General features: G+C 39.6%; 1 protein-coding gene across 15 annotated transcripts in view; it reads left to right on the top strand.

The window, feature by feature from the left end:
• Positions 1-21,086, top strand: part of LOC117206675 (casein kinase I) — a 58,596-nt gene that overhangs the window by 32,276 nt on the left and 5,234 nt on the right. For 9 of the 15 annotated variants that reach the window (XM_033446196.1, XM_033446200.1, XM_033446194.1 and 6 more), the window contains exons 2-8: positions 17,462-17,502; positions 17,762-17,831; positions 17,913-18,061; positions 18,264-18,498; positions 19,036-19,355; positions 19,898-19,972; positions 21,005-21,079. In XM_033446196.1, the coding sequence (XP_033302087.1) occupies positions 17,462-17,502; positions 17,762-17,831; positions 17,913-18,061; positions 18,264-18,498; positions 19,036-19,355; positions 19,898-19,972; positions 21,005-21,079 (965 nt within the window). The remainder of the gene's footprint in view (positions 1-17,461; positions 17,503-17,761; positions 17,832-17,912; positions 18,062-18,263; positions 18,499-19,035; positions 19,356-19,897; positions 19,973-21,004; positions 21,080-21,086) is intronic. The other 6 variants (XM_033446201.1, XM_033446203.1, XM_033446199.1 and 3 more) reach the window with 1 other exon arrangement.

Raw genomic sequence — 21,086 nt, 5'->3', positions numbered from 1 at the left:
GTTGTGAGATAGATTCTAGGAACCGATTTTCTCCCGCTTCGTGCAACGAACTATGGAAACGCGCAGGCCCGCTGCTACCATGTGCAGACAGTTTTTGTTTCGTAGCTGATGTTCGAGAAACATTGAGAAATCAAACGATTGTATTTTGTATATCGATTGTGGAGTATAGGCCGATGTTAAGACTTTTTAGTTGCAGTATCTGCGTTCTGTGAGTAGATAATTTTTAATTATTTTACGAATCGAGTTGTTCATAGTTAGTAAACAGTTTCGCTTTCACTCAATTGTCAGGAAATAAGTATAATAGCGGATATATTTACGCACATTGGCGACTGCGAGTAGCTCTTTCCATCGAACGCTCGGCATTTGAGATCTGAGGTGAATAAACGATTTTTAATTATTTTGTGCATAGACGCGCCGGTATTATTTTATCAGTCGACGTCAACTTTGCAATGAATCAATTTATGAATTGGTTTTCGTGCTATTACTTTGAATAACCTTTGCTAGTTGCCAACAGGCGTTACGTTTGATGATGACACAGTGCTATACGATATTCTTTAATTAAAATGTCCTAGCTAACGTGCCTTCTTTAAATTATTCATGTTAATTTGTCTCATAAATAAAATATCACGTTATTTTCTGTCATTTTAATATTTCAAGAAAATCCAGCATACACTTTTTCAATATATGATACTTTGAATAGTTTGAACGACGAAAATTAATTTCACGTGATTCCACGAATTATCGCAGTCAACTATGTAATGACGTATATATACGTTAATTGAATTTGAAACAATCGAACGAAGCTATTTTCAATAGAAATATCCATGCACCTAATCGCGAATTCGATTAAACACATACCGCGTTAATCGTTCAACAGTGACGTTCGCTCGAAATTGGATTAACATTCGTCACAAATTTGACGAAAGACTGCTCGTTTCACTCGTATCGAGTTTTTCCTAGTAACGAATAGAATAGTCGCGGGATATTTGTTTTTTTTTTTTTTACCGCTAACTGCTCGTAACACGATGAAGCGAAGTTCAATTGTACGATAGATTTGCAATCGAACTGTTTAGGATTTTTCCCTCTAAACTATCGAGTTCGTGGGGAAGCCTTTCTTTTAATTCTACTCGAAAATAGTGATAAATTCCTTTGTCAGGCGACGTAAGCTTGTAAAATAAATTACAGATAACTTTATTAAATAAATGAAATACTCGTAGGAGATCTCCTATACTTTTCCTTCGAGTGACCTTTTTCTGTAATGCTGAATAACGTTAGTGGGAGGATTCGAATGTTATTGGGTCAACCCGAGGTCTTGTTAATTTTTCTTTAGTTACAAAAAAAAAACCGACGAATGAAATCGTGTTACTTTCTTAGGGGATGTAATGTCAAAGGGAGAACTTGTTGGCACCTTGAAACGAACTTGGTACGCATCGTTGCGTTGCGCCAGGCTTTCTCAACTTCAATTATTTTTCAAGAGAGTACATAGTTATATCACACATGTACGCGTATCGTTGTCGATAGCTGATAACAAGCGAAACGCGAGAATTTCTTGTGTCAATTCACGAGTATTACGTAATTCCCGAGTACATATTTACGAATAAGTCAAAATACCGATCATTTTTTGTATTATCGATTCCTCCATGTTGCGAGTCTCGTTTTTTAACAAAACGATGACTAAATGATATTACGAAAGAAGCCAAAAGATGTAACGTGGCTCGTTTTCTTACAAGCCCTCCATTTGCTTAATGAAGTTTCGCTTCCGCGAAAATTGGATCCGAAGTTCTCTAAAATGAACGAGAACATTTTTTACCCGACCTAATAACCAACCTATAGCCCCAAAATAATCAGACTGTCACAGGATATCTTGCTCTGAAATTTGCAAAAGGAAAACACGTCGACTGTGTCTTACTCTACGGAACTCGAAATGAAAGCATCGCAGTGTTTCACGGTCGATGGTCATCTGTGTGAATTCATTTCGCGAACTCCCGTATCGCGCAGATATTTGCCTCAAAATCGTACAGAATGAAAGGGGGAAAAATACTCTTTTTTTTTAACAGCATACTCGACAAAATTCGACCAAGATTTAACCCTTCGCGGTCGACATATTTTTCTGATGGCGCAGCCGACTAGTCGATGCGACTTTGACTTAATGAATATTTACCGTACCGATCGATTTGGAAAATAAATTTCAAATACCGCCAACAGTGGCGACATCCGAATACAAAGGGTAGCTCATCGTTGGATGACTGTGGAGAGGGAATTCGATTTGCATGGTGTATACAGTTCCCAACTCGTTGTGTAACGCAACGGAATAAACGGCACGCGCTCGTGGCTGATGGCAGCGGAGAAAAAGCGCTGATAGGGGGAAAGGGAGTGGGTTATGAAAAAAGGGGAGAAAAGAGCCGGAAAGAGGAGGCCGGCGAAACAGAGACAGTACGGCCGAAGTGTGACCAACGTCCGATATGGAGTGGCACGCGTGCGTCGTTATTGCGGGAACAGCCCGATAGAGAGGCGACTCGAAACGCACGGAGGGGCCATCGATGCGATGGAGAACGAGCGAAGACACGTTGAAAAGAGATGCAGAAGCAAAGGGATGATAATAGAGAGAGGGAGATGTTGCATAGAAAGAAGATAGATATATTCACGCACAGGTAAGGTTAAAGAACGGGGTAAGGGTGATACGAGGAGAAAGATGAGATTAAAAGAAGGGAGGGGAGGAAAAAAGAAGGGTAAGGATCGAGAAATAGGGTGAAAGAGAGGGGCACCGAGGGTGGAATAGGCTCTCTCTGGTAGGTCACGATCGATGGGAGCGATGTTGCCTCCGCTTCTCGTACGTTCTGCTTCGATTTTCTAGTCGTCGGAAGGCTGGGCCGACTCGGTTGCTCGGTCGACCAGTCGGTACGCTGGTTGGTTGATGGCTTGTATAAAGCAGCTCTCCTCGACTAGGTTAGAGGGTTAAAAGTGTCCGCGCACGAGTTCTCAACACGTGGACCTAGAGATGCTTTTCCTTTTCTCCATGGTGAACATGCGTTGCGGCCCACTTTTTATCGTCCGCCCGTGCCACCACCCTATTCTAGCATTATCTACCAATATCTACCTACCTACTTCTACCTACGTTCGACCACCTACTCTGCATTGCAAACGGTCTATCGTGCAAACTGTGCGCGCGATTCTCCGTTGACGTTTCGTTCGACGAGGTTATCGGGCGCCTGGAAAATCGAATGTATCTGTAACACGTGCATCTTTGCTTTGGCCGCGTCGAGTCACGCCAGAGCATAATTTTCCCTTTCACCGCCTACTTGTGTGCTCTATGTACAAGGTACATATACCATCAGCGATGTCGTGTCTCCGTCTCGCAGCGCCGTCGCGTTCCGCTTTGTTCATCCGGTTTCTCTCGATATCGTTCGTTTGGCTTCTCTTAATTATCCCTCGATCGGCTGGTGGCGCACCGTATCACGGCCTCTTCGCAACTCTCGTTGTTATTATTACGCTTTCGCGTTGCGCTTTAAAATAGCATTACTGTCGTCGAGGGCTCGGGATATCGATTTTCTGGAACACGGTCAGCTTGAAATTCGAAATGAAGCAGCGGCACTCTTTCGTTTCAACGACGTCAGTCGGACGATCGTAATCGAAAACATCGACTCCTTGCCGATTATTTCTTTCCCTTCTCTTTCCATTCTTCCTTCTCCATACCGTTATCTCGCATTGGGAATATATTTCTTGCGTTTAACGACGCAACCCTCTACCTCTTAACGAGGACAGCGCGCACACCTTTAGAATGGGAATCGTATACGCGACTGTTAGACTCTCGAGTGGCCTACTTTTGCCCCGCGCCGGCTACCCTTTTCTTCTGTATAATCTCGATACCATCCGCGTCATTGTTATGCGCCGTGATCTTGTTTTTCAACGAAACAGGTAAATAAGTAGAGCTGCGTTCTGAATAGTTAAATGCAAAACCGCCACGTTGCTCTTCCCACTTTAGAACTGGCTGGCTGTGCAACGTCAGCTCGATACTCTTCCAGCTTGTCGTCGTGATTTTTGTCTTCCCGGAGTCTCGTTTGCACCGGTAAGACAGGTTATATCTACTCAGAGCAGCGGCTTGATAAAATCTTCCCAGTAGCTTTCTGCTTCGATCGGTCATTTCTTCGATGCGAATAGAATAACGTGCTCGTACACGGAATATGCCGGTTCCTAACGCTGTAGTCTCGGTCACCTCGTATTTCTTCATCGATTCACCGTGAATCGAGAAAATTTTTCCTCTCTTCTTCTCTTTTTCTCTATCCTTCTCTTCCTTCACATCGATTTCACGTGTTCCATTTAATAGCCGCATCGTCGCCAAGAGCAACGGCGACGTTTAACCTGCGACACTTTCCACTTTGGCTAATGCTTTTATCCATTCGCGTAATTAACCCAGCTTGTTCAAGCTACGCGCGATACAATTCATCGAGGTTTTCCTAGTGTGTAACGCGTGCGAGTTTTCCGGATATTTCGCTTTCAAGCCCGTAACGACACAGTCAACGCTCTGTAACAAACCATCGACCCGCAATCTCGTTATGTCTACGTAATTCGTGGATTGCGCACGAAGAACCACGTTAAGAGCACGGAAATTTTCGATCCAGTTTCGTTGCCACGTTTTCAAGTTAGAAAAACACACTTATCATCTGTTTTTTATTCCTCCTTTTTCTCTGTTCGTCTACGCGATCTTTGACACGGATCTTGATTAGCATATTATGTTATTGATTGATTGCGACTCTGTGGCTATATACGCGTCAAATTATGCAATCATTAAAGTGTAAAGTTGTATGAGTTTATGAATATTGATGTATTTTCCTAGATTAATGAGATTATGATTATGATTTTAATACTAGGGAATTAGATGTAAAAACGTAGTTTTTCTTTGCATCTAATATAAACGTAGAATGATTCAGTTTCAACGTTTTTCTCCTTCTGGTTTTATGTTTTTACTTGAACTAAAAGCCTTGTAGTATTCGCCGAAAGAAGTAAGATAAGAGTAAATGTATAGCCAAATAGACGTAGGTCTAATAACAAGGGGCTAATCAACATAGATCGTAAAAGTAATTCTTTCGATGTAAAATCAACTTTTATTATTTATTAGTATTCGGTATCATAAAAATGGAAATAGCGTTATCTCGGAAGGCAAGCATGAAAAAACATGCGTTCCGTATATCAAAGTAACTTGAGACGATAATAGTACTCGAAAATTATCGCATTAATACCGATATCTATGCCGATTCATGTCACCGAAATCAGGCTCATTCAGCTAACTCCATACAAGCTGTCTAAAATTGTCTCAAATTACTATTTTCACATACGGAATGCATGTATTTTCACATTTCTCTGAATCCTTGATAACGTCATTTCGCTTCATTATGTTCAATGCGTTGCAAACATCCTCGCTTATGATATCTCACTAATATGAAATAATAAAAGATGATGTTGCATCGAAAGGATTGCTTTCAACAACTATTTTCTGGGTTGATCGGATAACGTACTACATTTCTAAAGCTGCTTCCCGATAAAGAATAAGAAATATGACTTATCGCGTCGAATCAAGTTCGCGAAGATTCATAATTTACACATTAACTATTACTACGTGGTAATATTATCGAAATTTATTTAACTCGCTTATATTAATTCTTATATTAACAAAAATTGAGAAATCGATTGATCAGATAATATAAGAATTTACGTAAAGCTAGACGGACGAAAGAGATAACAATGAATGTGCAACTTTAAATTAAATTTTGAAACCGGTCATTTGACCGGGCTTGGTAAGATTAGCGTTAAAATCTAAATAATCAAATTCATGCAAATCCACGATCCATATATTACTATTTGCTACTGCACAATCGAAGCTAATGATATTTATTTCAAACTCGGAAATTTTGTAATTCAAATACTTAGAAAAATACAACACGACACGTGTTGGATTTTGCACGAAACGGCCAGCGAAAAATAACATGCTGACGTATAAACGACGCGATAAAATCTCCGTTAAGGTCGCGGAGGAACCGATGATCCGACAAGGGCGTGGCTTCTTTATTAGAAATCGTTGTCTTGTCGCAAATTGCAGGCGACATGGCGAGGCGCCGGATTAATTATGCGAAAGCATTGATTAATTGCGGGCCCGAGTCAATGACCTTCGCCTCTGGAAGACGTCCGAGTCATTCGGTGAATCTGGTTTTGTGGCACTGTTAAGTGTCGCGAGTGAATGCAGGAATGCGCACTTACGGCGTCAAGCGGTCGTCGTGCCGATGATACTTTCGACGAATTAGAGCTTCGGCTTTGCGCAATCACGGTGCAACCGACCCGCATCGCATTCGTCGTTCTAAGAACTTGAAAATGGACACCTCTTCCGATCGTTGAATGATCCGTAGTCGGCGCGACTAAAGGCACTTGCAGCGAAATATAAATATAAAATTTGTCACGTTTTACAAAGTCTTGTCATGACCGTGGAAAATATGTCTGCCTGGTAAAAAGACGAATAACGATGAAAGATGAAAAAGAGGCATCGTCGATGTCTACCTCTTTTTTTTCTCTTTTTTTACCTCTTGCAGCACGGAACTGTGTTCAAAGCGTTTTGTCAAAGCCCCCTCCGGAATAGAGGACGAGGAGAGGAAGCGGAAGAAAAAAAGACTGTCGTGGATAATATTTCCGCTAGATTCAATACGTTTCCTTGATAAAAGTCGGATGAAGAGGACGAAATATTGGTAATCGTCACGAGGAAATTACATGGAATTACAGACACGATTTCTGAGCGGCACAGCGATCGCGTGAGAGAGTCGTGTACGATATCTCGCTGATGGAGATCTACGCGAGCGGAAGAGTTACGATCGATACAGCGTTTTGAGCAGAATATAACGTTAAACCATGACTGCATTTTGTGCGCACGATCACGTCACGCACACGGCCGTACGATACGTTCTATACCCGTCGAATATCTTTGCTTGCCGCTTTGCAACAGCCTTCCCCCAATATTTCAAATTATCTCTTTGCACCGTGCATATCATTGACCCCCCAATGACCTTTCATTGTGAATACGAAACGACGAAATGAAAGTTCGCCTTAATGATTCGAACGTCTCTAACGCATCTAATGTCTCCGTTCCGGATGTTCTCGCGCGTAGAAAAATTCTCCTGCCGTGTGTGCATCCGTCTTTTGATTTCTGCTCCGACGCATTCGTCTTCGTTAACCGCCGATTCATTTCAACTCGGATTCCCGTTAGATAGCATGCACGGCCATACAGAAACGATTTGATGCACGAAAAAACGTTTTGCAAACGATATAGAACATGGCACAGGTTTCATGCCATATCGAGTTCCATATCGCGAATCGCTGAAAATTTCAAAGTTCACGCGATTTCGCGCTGTCATTTTCAACTTTAATATCCATATGTATGTCACGATGTGCCTCTCTGCGCGTTGTCTCTCTTCGAAATCATTTTTTCTTTTTTCCTTTTTTTCATCACTTCGCCAATTTTTCTCGCTTCTCGACCCAACGAAGCGGTCGCCGAATAACGACTTCGATCGTAGGGAATATCTTATTCAGAACTTCCTGGCCGAACGCCAGAACTTCTTTCAAACTTCCGGTGACGCGTTCACTTTCGTCCGTAACACCGATATCTTAGCGCATCGTGTTCGAGTATTCCGTGGAAATGTTAATATCGTAATAGAATTATCGAGTATTCCGCTGTATATACATTTACAAACTTTCCGTGGAATCTTTGAGCGATCAAGAACTCCTAGAAGGAAATCAGTTATTATGGAAGCGCACCGCTTTCAGGAAAATTTCTGTTCGTCGTTCTTAACGCGAACGAACCGATGAATAAGAATTTCAACATTTGCAACACGTTAGTTGATGATGATAGATAAACGTAGAGATGATCTGACTGTTAATCGGGGTATTCTTTGTTCCACCTCTATTCAGAGATCGTAATCGTATCTTGTTAAACCCGGAGATAGACACAAACGACGATGGAGAGAGAGATTTCAATTTTTCCGGCAAACAGAATCGTACGAAAGGGAACATGTGCTTGAGATACTATATTTTATGAATTGGCAGTGATACGGTAAAATTTTTTATTTGATTTCGTACTTGGTATATTTTCTCGCCGGGGAAAAACATCCCCGTGATAAATGCAGTCATAGAAAGTACCGTCTGTTTAATTGAATCGCCGTCGTAACGAGTATAATCGAATAATTGTTATTCTATAATAATATAGAACTCGACCATTTTCTTTGCCGATTCCTTAAGGCACTTACACGATGACGAAGATAAAAATCAACAGGCTAGGAAAGGAACTATTTGTTACCTCTGGTGGTCGATTTATTAGATTTTCCGCGTGCGACTGGGAAACCTTTTGCAAACGAACCAAACACAAGGCTTTATATGTTATCCGGCTTCTGTGTTGTTCACGGTGGTCCAGTTTGTCCGACATTTCGTCACAACTCATGTGTCTGGTATGCGGAGAATGCCGCGAACTAACGCACCCAGGAACTTCTCCGAAAATATAGCCAGGAATAAAGCAAGGAAAAAATAAATTCGCTCGAAAAGAGGGACGAAAACACGAACGTACGTGGCGCAAGTTTTGTTTGAATCTGCGTGATTTCGCGTGAAACTTCTAAATCGCGTCTGCTTTAGAAACACGGCGATGCTTCTCTAATTGACTATGAGTTGGAACTTTATTTATCTATACTGTTCTCTTTCATCAAAACGTTCTGTCTGGAATTTTTGCAATTCTTAAGATACGTTGAAACATTTGCATTTTTCTGTGTCCTTCAACTTCGCTGTTCTCGGATCGATATAACCGAAAATAAAAGTTACGTTTTAATACATATCATTAAGCTACCAGTAGCGTTTAAATGTTTAACCTTACTTAAATATTTGGTTTTCGTTCAGTTAAACGTTTTATATAGACGTACAAATTTTATTTGTGTATTCTATATCTTTCATTTCTAAGTTTGGAGGAAGGTTGTCGTTAGTAATACAAACGTGAAAGATAAACGAGGAGAACAGCAGTGTTATATGAAGTTTATCGCATCAAATAAAATCTCATTATACAATAATTACGGAACAAACGACTATATGTTTTAAATTAAACGAGAAAAGAAATAAACATGGTACAAAGGAAATGATAAAACTTGATATTTTACTTAGATCAGTACCTATAGGAAATTTCTAAATAAAAAAGATTATCGTGTCCAAGAGATTGACAATTCGAATGATGGATCAACTCATTCTGCCTAGTTAATAATTTTAATGCTGCACTACCATATATAGCACACGTATAAACTGTATAAAAATAGGATTTAGTTGAGGTAATTCTCAAAGAAGTCACGATACCAGGCTACGATAATTTATATCATTGATTTTCCTTTTCTCGATGGAAACGATCTTCGAGAGAAGCACCGCGAGGAAAAGTATTTCATTGTGAATGAGATTCTTGAGAAAAATTGTCGTTGCAAGGCGGGTCTCGAGATTGTGTCGTTATTTACAAGGGGCACTGGATCGATCAGTTTTCTCGCACGAGCAGTTCAAGCAGACGAGAGCGTAAGGAAATTTTCTCGCCTCGAGCATTTATTCGACGCTTCGCTGCTCCTTTTATACTTTCTGTTATCACCCAGTGTCGAGGCGAAGAAAAGAAGAGTCGTCAAAGTCAGTGGGGAATCCGGTCGTGGGCCGATCATGCAAAATTACCCAGTCGAACAAATTGGTCGGTCGTCGTTTCCGTCAAGAATCGCTTGTTGCGAACCGGCCAAACTGGATTCGATTTTCCGCCGAATCCTTTCCGCGATATCCACTCTCTCCGTAATTGGATCTTGAGATTTCGTCGTCGTATTATCGCTTCCGCCCTTGCCTTCACTCGGGTAAACAGATTATTCCAGAGAAAAATCTTGTTGCCAAACAAGAATCATGCGAAACAAGATAAACGCAACAGGTTGAACACCACCAAAATAAATTTAATTTAAATATTGCTACTTCTGAATCTAAGGAAGGATCTCGAACACTTTACGGTCGATTTTAACAGACAATTTTAATTCTACTGCTCTCCACGTTTCTTCACGTCCGTATCTCTTCGGATATCGTCTTTTTTTTTAAAATACTTTATGCATAAAAAGCGTCCAGTACAAAAAAGGATTCGTAAAACTGTTTTGCTCGAAAGAAATGGAAATTTATTGGTATCGGATTCGTCGTTATAAAAACCTTTCTCAATACCTGATTATAAAGAATTAATGAAAATGTCTTACTTCTATCTTCTTTAAATTGTAGAAGTACGGTTTATTCAGCAATGTTATATTTATTATGAAATTAATACCTTACGTACACGAAAGGAAAGGCGAAGGTAATTCAACAATCTAATAAACTCATTTGCTTTTCATTTTTTTCTTGCATTTGATTTTCATAGATTCCAGATAGTACAAGTGTGTACTTCCGTTCATAAGTTGATACTTGCTAATCTTCAAACGCAAGCTTTAATGGAATCTTAAAAATAGAGTGTAATTTATTTTTCCTCATAACACACGCGATTAACGGATATCAAGGCCATCGTATTTTATTTCTATATTAAGCACCAAAAAAAGTTTCTATAGATGACCAAATACTTTCTTAAGCTATTATATATGAAATAAAAATAAACAGGCTTCCAACCCTTGAAATTACAAGTTTTCGTGATATTGCCACGTCATGGGAATTTCCCAGGCCGAGATATCGTACACCTTAATGCTGCGGAGTAATTCGTCGATTGTGGTTCGCTGGTACAATCGAAGACGCAAAGCGCGTAATAGGCTTACTCGGAGTCTAATTATCAAGCGTGTACACTTAACTCTGGCTCTAATTATCGGTCTGGTAAACGTCACAAAGAGGGTTCGGTGTATGCACGTTCTCCGTTTATACGGATTGGGTCAAAGGCGTCAAGTGCATACCGTACAAATCGACGAGTGGCATTTCCTATACGTAGACCCAGGACAGGGTCCCAGAGTCGTTGCTACTGGCTATCAAACTTAGGATAGACAGAATGTCTGCGGCTAAAAACCTCGGTTCGTTGCTGAAACACTAGAAACAATAGCTCTTTCAGCGTTATTACTTGACCTCGATGCTTTACGTAAGCGCGTATTAATTTCAAATGCTTGCTTGATGAACGAAGTCGAGGCTATACACCATTCTTGTTTGTTGACACGGATTGTTCGATCCTTCGTTTCGTATCTACATATCTGTTGCTTGTGTTGTGACTGTTCCACTGTTTTTTCGATTGTTTTCTCGCCGATATCTTTATACGAATCGTTATTAGTGAATGTTATTGGTACTTGTTATTAATTGAAATATCGACAAAATTGAGATTGGCATCGCAAAGATAATGCCGTAGTAGATGGTGCAGATATTGAACTGCAATATAAATTCGTTCTCTTTTATGTATTATTATATTTGCTACACAGTGTCTACAAATTTGCGATGTATTTTACTAGCTTTTAGAAAAACTTATCTTTTTCACGTTATTTTCTAATGTGTTTAAAGCGATATACGAGCTATTCTCCGAATGGTTTCTAACTCGTTATCGATACTCTGCCACAAACGTTTGCTCATTCCCGAATCATTGGTCATCCTCTTTTGTGAATAATGTTAAATGGTGAGAATAAACCAACCTGGCCTCTGTCGCATGATAATTTACTAACCGGTAATATTAGCAAATTGACGAGTTGCATGTTGTATGTCGCGGGCTTCTCTGTAATTCTGCAATTTTACATCACTTAGAATAATCAAGTGACGGCTACTTAAAATTGTTTCTGTGTAAAAATTGTTTCTAAAATTCAATTTCTTTTATTACCAAATTTATTAGTGCGATAGAAGGGACTCTGTCGGTATTGGTAACGTGTAATTTGTAACTTGTAAAATATCACTTGTAAAGTATAAAATATATATTTTAAAATTGTAAAATATCGCTTGTAAAGTACAAAATATATATTATACAAGTTGCAAATGGCACGTTATCAATACTGACAGATAGAGTCCTTTCTATCGCACTAATAAATTTGGTAATAAAAGAAATTGAACTTTAGAAACAATTTTGTACTCGGATATATACATTCAACCCTCTTATAATACGATACTCAAAAAGCATGGTTTCGATGCACGGTGCAAAAATTGCGATACGGTTCTATATAGCACGACTTAATAAACTTGAACGATCATTGTCAATTGGTGATTCATATAGTACGAATGTTTCCATCGTACTGTTTTGCTTTTGTTTAATGTGTTATAGGTGGGTTGGCTATATTAGTAAGATTGCGCAAGAGCTTTCTGATTTCATCCGGTTCAAATTCGATCGAAACGAGAGATTAAATTCCTAGTTAACTCTTCGAATTAAAATTTGTTGACAAGCACCCTTCTCATCCAATTTTCTTACTAATATCTCGATGCAATTCAATGGCGTCATCATTTTCAAGCCAAAAAGCTGTTCCCCCGGAATGAACTACTACTCCGTCATCAAGGTTGCGGAAGCCTGAAAACTCGATAATCACGACATCGTGGACATCACGGAATCGATTTTGTGGCCTGCAGCGATTGAATCTTGCATCGTAATTGATCGATCGTCGAGAAAATTTCGAAACGTCGACCAGAGGCAGTATGGTGACCCGTTGTAACCGTGTGTTTCATCGTTGCTCGATCGTGCGACAAGTAAAAGGCTGCTGGTCCGAGAGATCGCTGCCGTTAAAAAGAAAATGAAAAAAATGTTTAAAGGCGAAAAATAAAATATGCTCTCTTTGCCCTGGAACCGTTTCATTATTATCGTTAATCGAGTTTCGCCCTCGGGGTCGGCAGGTTTTCACGCGAGTAAATGGTTAAATTGAATCACACGTATAGACGAGCAGGGAAAGAACGAGAGGCGCGTTGTAAAATACAGCTGCTGTCGATAATATCCGAGTATTAATTTGCAATTAGTAGGCATGCGAGTGAGCACGAGCTACGGACGCGTTAATTGTCGGCATGTAAAACGTGCGGTCGGTCGCAGGCGCGAATTTTAAGCGAGTTCCACGCATTATACGCGACCGATCTCTAAACCTTGCGAAAAACAAACTGTACGGGCCGGGATCGTTTCGTAATTTCTGCTTTATGTAATTGGCATCGATCGTGGAAGCTCGGAACGAAAGCGGGAGAAAGCGATCGCGAGTTACGGCGATTCGGTTTTGAGACGAGCACAACACGGCAGTCGTACCTCCTCGGTGTTGAACCATCTCGCGAGTCGCGTTTCGTTTCGAAAACCTATCGTGCATTTCGCGATTATACACGCTTTCACTTTTTTTTTTTTTCGTTTTCCAAAGGAGAATCTAAAATTAATTATGTGCGTAGTTTTCAATAATTAGAGCATGGGTGTATTTTTCAAAGATCATTTTATTGCATTTTTTAATGCACAGATCTTCTATTCGTATATTTAAGATTTTATTTAATTGAATTAATTTTATTGACCTTACCAGCATCGAGTTTTCTAGCTATATGTGTTTACACCGTAAAAGTATGATTCATAATTAATTGGTTAATCAAAGAGAAAATTAGGAGAGGAGAGCTTCGAATAGAAGAACGTTCGTTCAGACATCGTAGACATCGTTTTAGTTATAAAGACGCTCGGAATATTTCGGAGAGTTTATCGCGGCGGCTCTGCGGGAGTCGGCCTATTTTTGAGGACAAATCAATTTTTCCACGGTATTCGGAGCTGTAATAATTTCCGCGGGTCTTGCGGTTTCCTGGTGACATATTTTCCATTGTCGACTATCTTCTTAGTGAAATTGGATCAACGTGTAGCTGCTCTGTGTAGGAAAAGCTTTGGCGGAAACAAGAGCACGTCTTTTTCAGCTGGATGAACATTTATCTTTCTTTATTTTACTTTGGTCGGTGATTTGTCGTAGACCAAGACTTGACCAAGGTTGCTGTACGCTCGTTCTAATCTCGTTTATTTCGTAACAATCTGCTCCGGAAACTCATCGATCATCGTTTACATTCCGATCAAACTATCAAACTTAATCATTGCCGATAATTCAACGAGAGATTATCTACTGTATGAAATCCCGTGATAACGTCTCGGTTCGATTAATTGTTTAATTAAGCATACGTGACTGTCCGTTTGCATCCGGTTTCCTTGCCTGTGATTATGGCCACGTTTTCGCAACGAGAGAAATCTCTCTAGTCGTTGCATTTCGTATGACCATGCACGTTTCAGCGTCTTCACTCAATGGATCGACACAAATCAGAACGGAAGCTCGACCGGATGGATACGCATTAGGAAATATATTCTACGTGACGTTAGATCTTCGATAGTATTAATCAGCTGAGTATATTTTCTTTTCAATCGGTACGATTTGTAGCTGGTAACCGAGAATCCTTACCGCGTATTCACTCTGTTAGAATCGTCACGTGCTAATGCTAGATGAGAACCACACGTCTATTCGTGTTCACGCGCATGAATTAAGCTCGTCTCGGTCGGCACGTGAGATCCGGTACTGATTCAACGTCGTGACATACTCGTCAATTACATTCGCGTGTAATTCATTCGCGATCCGCGAGACTCTGATTCCAGATCGAGATTCCAATTGTCCTCCTTAATCGACCGGATTCGCGTGAGCCTGATGGTGCTATCGTAAGAATCGCAGGTTTAGTCTAAGTTCCTCTTTTGGCGAAGTTGAACCGTGTCGGTTTCTTGAGTAGGCTTACGCGACTTATCGCATACATTATCGGTCAAAAATTTGGGTCTACTTTGTATCTAAGTTCCAGTTGTATCTGAAGTTAATGGTGGACAGAGGAAAGGTTAAAAAATTACAATTTTATAAAACGGAATAATATTTGATAAGAGCAATAAATAGATATAATATGTAGGTCTACGTCAGAATAGGTGACTGTTAATAACACGATAACAAATGTTTAATCCTAACTCTTATACTTAACTTGCTCCTATCTGTCTGCATTTTCTGCCAGTACAATTTTCAATTGAAAAATTAAAACTGTGGATATCGATAGTAATTTCCTTCACATCGATAGATTTTCGAATAAAGAATTGTACACGGTGATAGCTAATCCTACAGTTATCTTTTAATAAAATTTATTTATTTGTATATTAAGATACATCGAGTCTTTGATCTCATGCACGACGAAAGCAGCTAAACGAATAACACGATTACAATAATTACAATGTATTATCGCTGAACATATAATTGGCCGTTGTAGAGCCACGAGAAAAATACACTTTTGCAAATCTGGCTCGCCATTGAGCATTCAAGTTCACCTAGAGCAATCTTGTACGGGAGAATTACTTCCGAAGGATCCTTCTGGGATATTAAATTGAAATAGTTCAACAAATAAATTCGCAGATTCTATACGTATAAAATACATGTGGGGCTTCTTTAAAACTTTTGACCGACAGTATGTCGAGGTTCGTGACTTGTAGATATCGTGATCTCACGTAAGACTCTTTAAATCGTAGATTCTAAGAATCAAGCACAAACGATCGACGCTACTTAACGTGGATCGGTAGAGAAAATACCTGGCACGAACAAAGATCTTTTCTATTTAAATTTTCAAATCTTGTACAAATTTGTTGAATATATATATATGTAGATTTACACTTGGAGTCTGAAAAAACAAAGGTCTTAACCAACGACTTGGTCCGCTTACGATCGATTTTCATGCTGTCGTTGCGAGTTGTATCGACTGCGATTAGAGTGGCGCCTGGAAACTCTGCGTCGTTCGAATCAGTACAATGGTTCGAATTTCGAACTGTATAGGTCCTCGACTAAACGACTTTAGTGGTTAATGTCAGTGAATAATTGGAGAGCTCACAAAATTACGTTCCCCTGTGAAGTCGTCCCGTATACCGAAGAATCTCTTTGCAATGTCAAATGCTCGTGTGTTGATGAAACGCGTGTTACCGACTGTCGTGGCTTGATATACGCTTGTTTAACTACCAAACAACTTCTCAATCGCTATTCAGAAGTAGGAAAAGTACTTTCGTTCTCGAACGTCTCCGTTTCCTTATTCCCCGACGATATAACTGAACAATAGTTTGCAAAGCGAAGTTGTTGGAGACTTTGCCTCGCCGTACAAAGATTCTCGTCACGAAGTTGGCGTTCATAAGGTCACCGAGGGAGTATCTTTGTCCTGGCGCATACGAATTCGACGGACGACGAGATTTTATTCGTTGGTGAATGTTTTGGAAACCACTTTCGTGTCACGATCCTCGTTGATGCATCGACAGAATTTTGTTCGCGTAAGGCTACGATCGCAATGTGTTCTGACGAGTTGTCGTTTCAACGAATATGCCAGGACAGTGAAAAATATAGATTCCTATGGGTAGGGTAAGGTAGGCTTATTTAAATCTAGATAGGTCATTTGTTTTGTAATTGGCCAAAATTTTAAGCGATCTACGTTTAGAAACAAAACTATTTCATCAGTTTTTAATCGCGATAGACAGTGAAATAACTTGCACTCGTCAAAACAAAAGAAGTATGTTCAGTGTTGGTATTGTCAATTCAATTCAATCGCATGTACATATTACGCTATCTCTGAGAGTTATTTGTTCCTTATTGTATTACTTCTTACACAATACATCTGCGCTGATTCAAATAACTCGTTTCTTAGATTTGTTCTTACTAGCTCTCAGGTATTTTCTCTTTCTTTCGTTATTATATCAGAGACTAATTGTGCCTCGTAATATCCATCGGATTTCGCTATTCTATGCAAAGTCCACGATTGGATTTTAAAACATAGGATAGGTGCACTTCGTACTAAAATATTTCACTCGTCAGGACGATAATTGGTTAAAACACGGATTCACTGTAGATACAGTCTAATGAATTTCGTTTTGTTTGCGTGTAAATTGAATTATTATAAATTCAAAAGCAGCGAGAAAGCTTTGTGTGCATTAATAACCAGTAACCATGATACCACAACAACCGCACACGTTAGCCCACAAATCTGGTCAATCCAATTTCTCACGCGAGGTGCAATCAACGGAGGAGGTCGTCCCTCGATGGAGAATTATTGCGCGATTACGGTGCTGTCGAAATGGAGGCGGAGACGAACGTGACAGAATTAATACGACGTGTACGATGCTGTTTCTCGCGCTTCTTTTTTCTCGTAATTAATCGCAGCTCATGTCTATCAGTTTCATATTTATTAATACACAGATAAAGCAAAAAGTTAATAAACACGAATGAGATACACTCGAATTGATATTTCTTATTGCGTAAAACGAGCATAATTAATATATACATATACGTATGCATTATACTTATATGCATATACATATATAAGTCCGCGCAATCCATGAAATATTGTAACAGTATGTATTTACGACGCTAAAAAGGTATTAATGAAATCGATAGCGCGTGCATAATCCGTGTAATTGGTACAATCGTAGAATGCATACGTAAACCTTTTACCTTTGGTTTTGTTTCAGGGAAGAACCTCTACAATAACGAGCATGTAGCGATTAAATTGGTGAGTTCATTAAAATTTGAGACAGTCACGACTTTTGTCTAGAGTCCTCCCGTTAGTGTAATTCCATTTTAACGATAGAGAAAGATACGTGGAAGTTGCTTAATTGCTTTTAACAATTTGTCTTTCCGTCGATTCTAACAACCTCCGAGAGAAATCTCGTTCAGTTCGTGGATATATAAAAATAAGAACCCATTAACTTCATACGATTTTCTGGTCGTGAACTTTTATTTTAAAACGACGTCTCTTTTGGACTTTTCAGGAACCAATGAGGTCAAAGGCGCCGCAGCTACATTTAGAATATAGGTTTTACAAATTATTAGGTACACATGGTGAGTATCTGTAATCTAAACGTTGAAGTTCTATTGAAATAATTAATATTCTGATCGATCAATGTGATTAATCGTGCACAGAGGGTATACCAGAAGTATACTACTTCGGTCCTTGTGGGAAGTACAACGCTCTGGTAATGGAACTTCTCGGACCGAGTCTAGAGGACCTATTCGACCTCTGCGGTAGGAGGTTTACCCTAAAGACCGTTCTCAAAATCGCCACACAGATCGTAAGTGATATTAATGTATCAATTTTATGTTTGTTCGAATTTTAAATTGTCGAAGAATCGTCTCGTCTAAATTAAATCAACGATTTTGCTACGTTATGACGTTGCTAACGTAGATTTCCCGTTTAAAGCGATAATTAATTTTGATATAGGTATACTAGATGATAAGTTTGTTTGTATTAATTGAAATATTGCTTCTCCACAGCTTCATAGGATAGAATACGTTCATAGTCGGCATTTGATCTACCGTGATATCAAGCCGGAAAACTTCCTGATAGGACGATGCACAACCAAACGGGAAAAGATTATCCACATCATCGATTTCGGACTGGCCAAAGAGTACATAGACCTGGAGACGAACAAACACATACCGTACCGGGAACACAAGAGTCTGACGGGCACAGCGCGTTATATGAGCATCAACACGCATCTTGGAAAAGGTAACTTTTACCTCGGTTTAGATATCCGTGCATAAGACGACGGCTACAACAACAACCTGGCCGCCGGCCCATCTGCACAAACTTTTCAAACTTCGCCGCTTGCTCGTTCTTCACAGACCCGGAGAAAGTTTGTAAGCGAGCACGCGCCGCGCTACGCTATATTAAATCCACCAAGAATGTTTCTTCGCAACGTTCGCGGCAACGTTTCTGCTTTGCCCGCGGACAATTGTTACGTCGTTTATATCTCTTGATTATATTTCGAGAAAAAAATGAGTCCTGGTTCTCGTGCGTCATATAGACTTTTGGTATTATACTATGGTTATAGCGGATATATGCTCGGACGAATGAAACATTTGAAGAACAATGTACATCATATACGATAGAATATATATGTTGTATTCTCATAAAATTGTTTTGACGTATCTTTTAGAACGCCAGCTCGTCAGAAAACGCCTTCGCTGTAACCATAGACCGAGGCAAAAATTTATACGAACACCACCGATGCAAAATTTTTAATTTTCGTATTTTTGTAATTAGAGCAGAGTAGAAGAGACGACCTAGAAGCGTTAGGGAACATGCTGATGTACTTCCTGCGCGGTAGCCTTCCGTGGCAAGGGCTGAAAGCGGACACGTTGAAAGAACGATATCAAAAGATCGGCGATACGAAGCGGAACACGCCGATCGAGGTTCTCTGCGATGGACATCCCGAGGAAATGGCTACGTACTTGCGGTATGTGCGTAGATTGGATTTCTTCGAGACGCCCGACTACGAGTACCTGAGAAACCTTTTCCACGACCTGTATGAGAAACGAGGTTTTGTCGACGACGGAGAATTCGACTGGACTGGCAAGACGATGGTACGTGATCCATTGACGAACAAGTGATCCCTGTATACGTCACTTTCTCTTTTACCCCTTCGCAATGCATGCAAGAAAGGAAGACAGAATAACAGGAGAGTTACATGATGGTCGATTATGTCCAGGGACGAAGCACGTATCGCAAGAGTCGATATCAAAACCTATAGTGGAGTTCTCTTTTTTTCTTTTCCTTCTTTTTTTCTTTCTGTTTACATATTCGAACGATTGCCAATTTACGATTAACGCAATGTACAATAATGTTCACATTTATTTATTTGATTACGTAAATTAAAAGATTTTTTTATCAATGATACCTCTTGATTATATCTGTTTCATTCGTGCGGCTCGTCGAGCGTATTCATTATATTGTACATAGTAGTTTTAGCGATAATCGCGTAGAAACTTCGAGATATCGTCTCTTCTGGGTAAGTAGGTCGTCCTGAGGAATTCCTTCTTTACATCGGCCCTACGTCTTTATTTTTGGTGAAAAACATGTTTCACTGATTTTTAACGTTTGCATGCTGCTCCCAATAAACCTCTAGCCACACAACTTCGATCAACTTAGAGCTCTGAGGACGGCTCCTCCCTCTCACATTGGAAAGACTAAATCTGATAAGGTGGGTGATAAACTGTACGCGAAGTTCACGTTTTTATTACCTGTACGCAGACGTGTGCGTGTTCGACAGCTTGAATATCGAAATTATTTGAAAAAAGTACACCGACTTTCTATTAATGTATGCAAAAAGGACGACGCTGTACCAAGATAGTTTGTCAAAGAAGCGTGTATTCCTGCTCGGAGAGAATCGCTCGTAAAGCGCATGGAACGATACTGGGAGCTTATCGACTTTTATTTCGTTGAGCATGAAAATGTTATTCCTCCTTAGAGACACGATATCTCGTTCTGACCGAGATTCGCATTTACGTCCGCAAGAGTTGCATTCACCACTTAAGCATGCATATTTCCTTCCCTGCCCCTATGTTCAATTATTTATTTTATGCTTGTACCAAGATTCTTTCGCAATATTTATATACATATAGTATTTATATTTAAATAGTATGGTAAGTGCGTCGTTTACCTTGCCATTTTTCTTTAATTTGTTAACAGAGGAAATTATATTTACATCTACAGGGGAAAATAATCCGATTGAAATTGATTTGTCTTTACCATCGATCTTTAATTTTAGAATTTTATAATTATAGAGCATATAATTGTAGAATATAGTTTCGTATTAATAAACGAACCGGTAAACAGGTTAAAAAACTTTTTATTCCTTTGTAGAACATTGAATGCCAGTACTGTAACGTAGATTAGATTTCTAATCTGTATGGGAACTATCTTCTCTATGGTAATACTCTTTTCATCCTTACAGTGAATGAATGGTATAGCATGTTTCTACCAGTTAATTTAGAATGCTTCACGTTTGCAGATAATATTAGTCATGGTAATGTCGTATTTTTATTTGAATATGGATGTCCGTTTTATCTTCTCCAGTTCGAAGAGCAATGTACGAAATAATAATGTCCAATGTTACCGTCAATTATTATTTCATTTCTGTCTTCAAGTATGTTATACGAAATTGATCTATCTGTAAACATCGTCTGATAAACAATACACTCCACTGAATGTAATATTTGTGTTTCGTTTTCAGTCCACACCTGTTGGATCCCTGCAGACTGGACAAGAGATTATTGTATCTCCGAATCGTGATCGGCACCCGTACAAGGTACGTA

This window comes from Bombus bifarius, unplaced genomic scaffold (assembly GCF_011952205.1).
Source record: "Bombus bifarius isolate JDL3187 unplaced genomic scaffold, Bbif_JDL3187 scf7180000008008, whole genome shotgun sequence".
NCBI classification, from domain to species: domain Eukaryota; kingdom Metazoa; phylum Arthropoda; class Insecta; order Hymenoptera; family Apidae; genus Bombus; species Bombus bifarius.
Note: the sequence above shows the minus strand (reverse complement) of the source record. Positions and strands in the feature narration are given on the sequence as shown.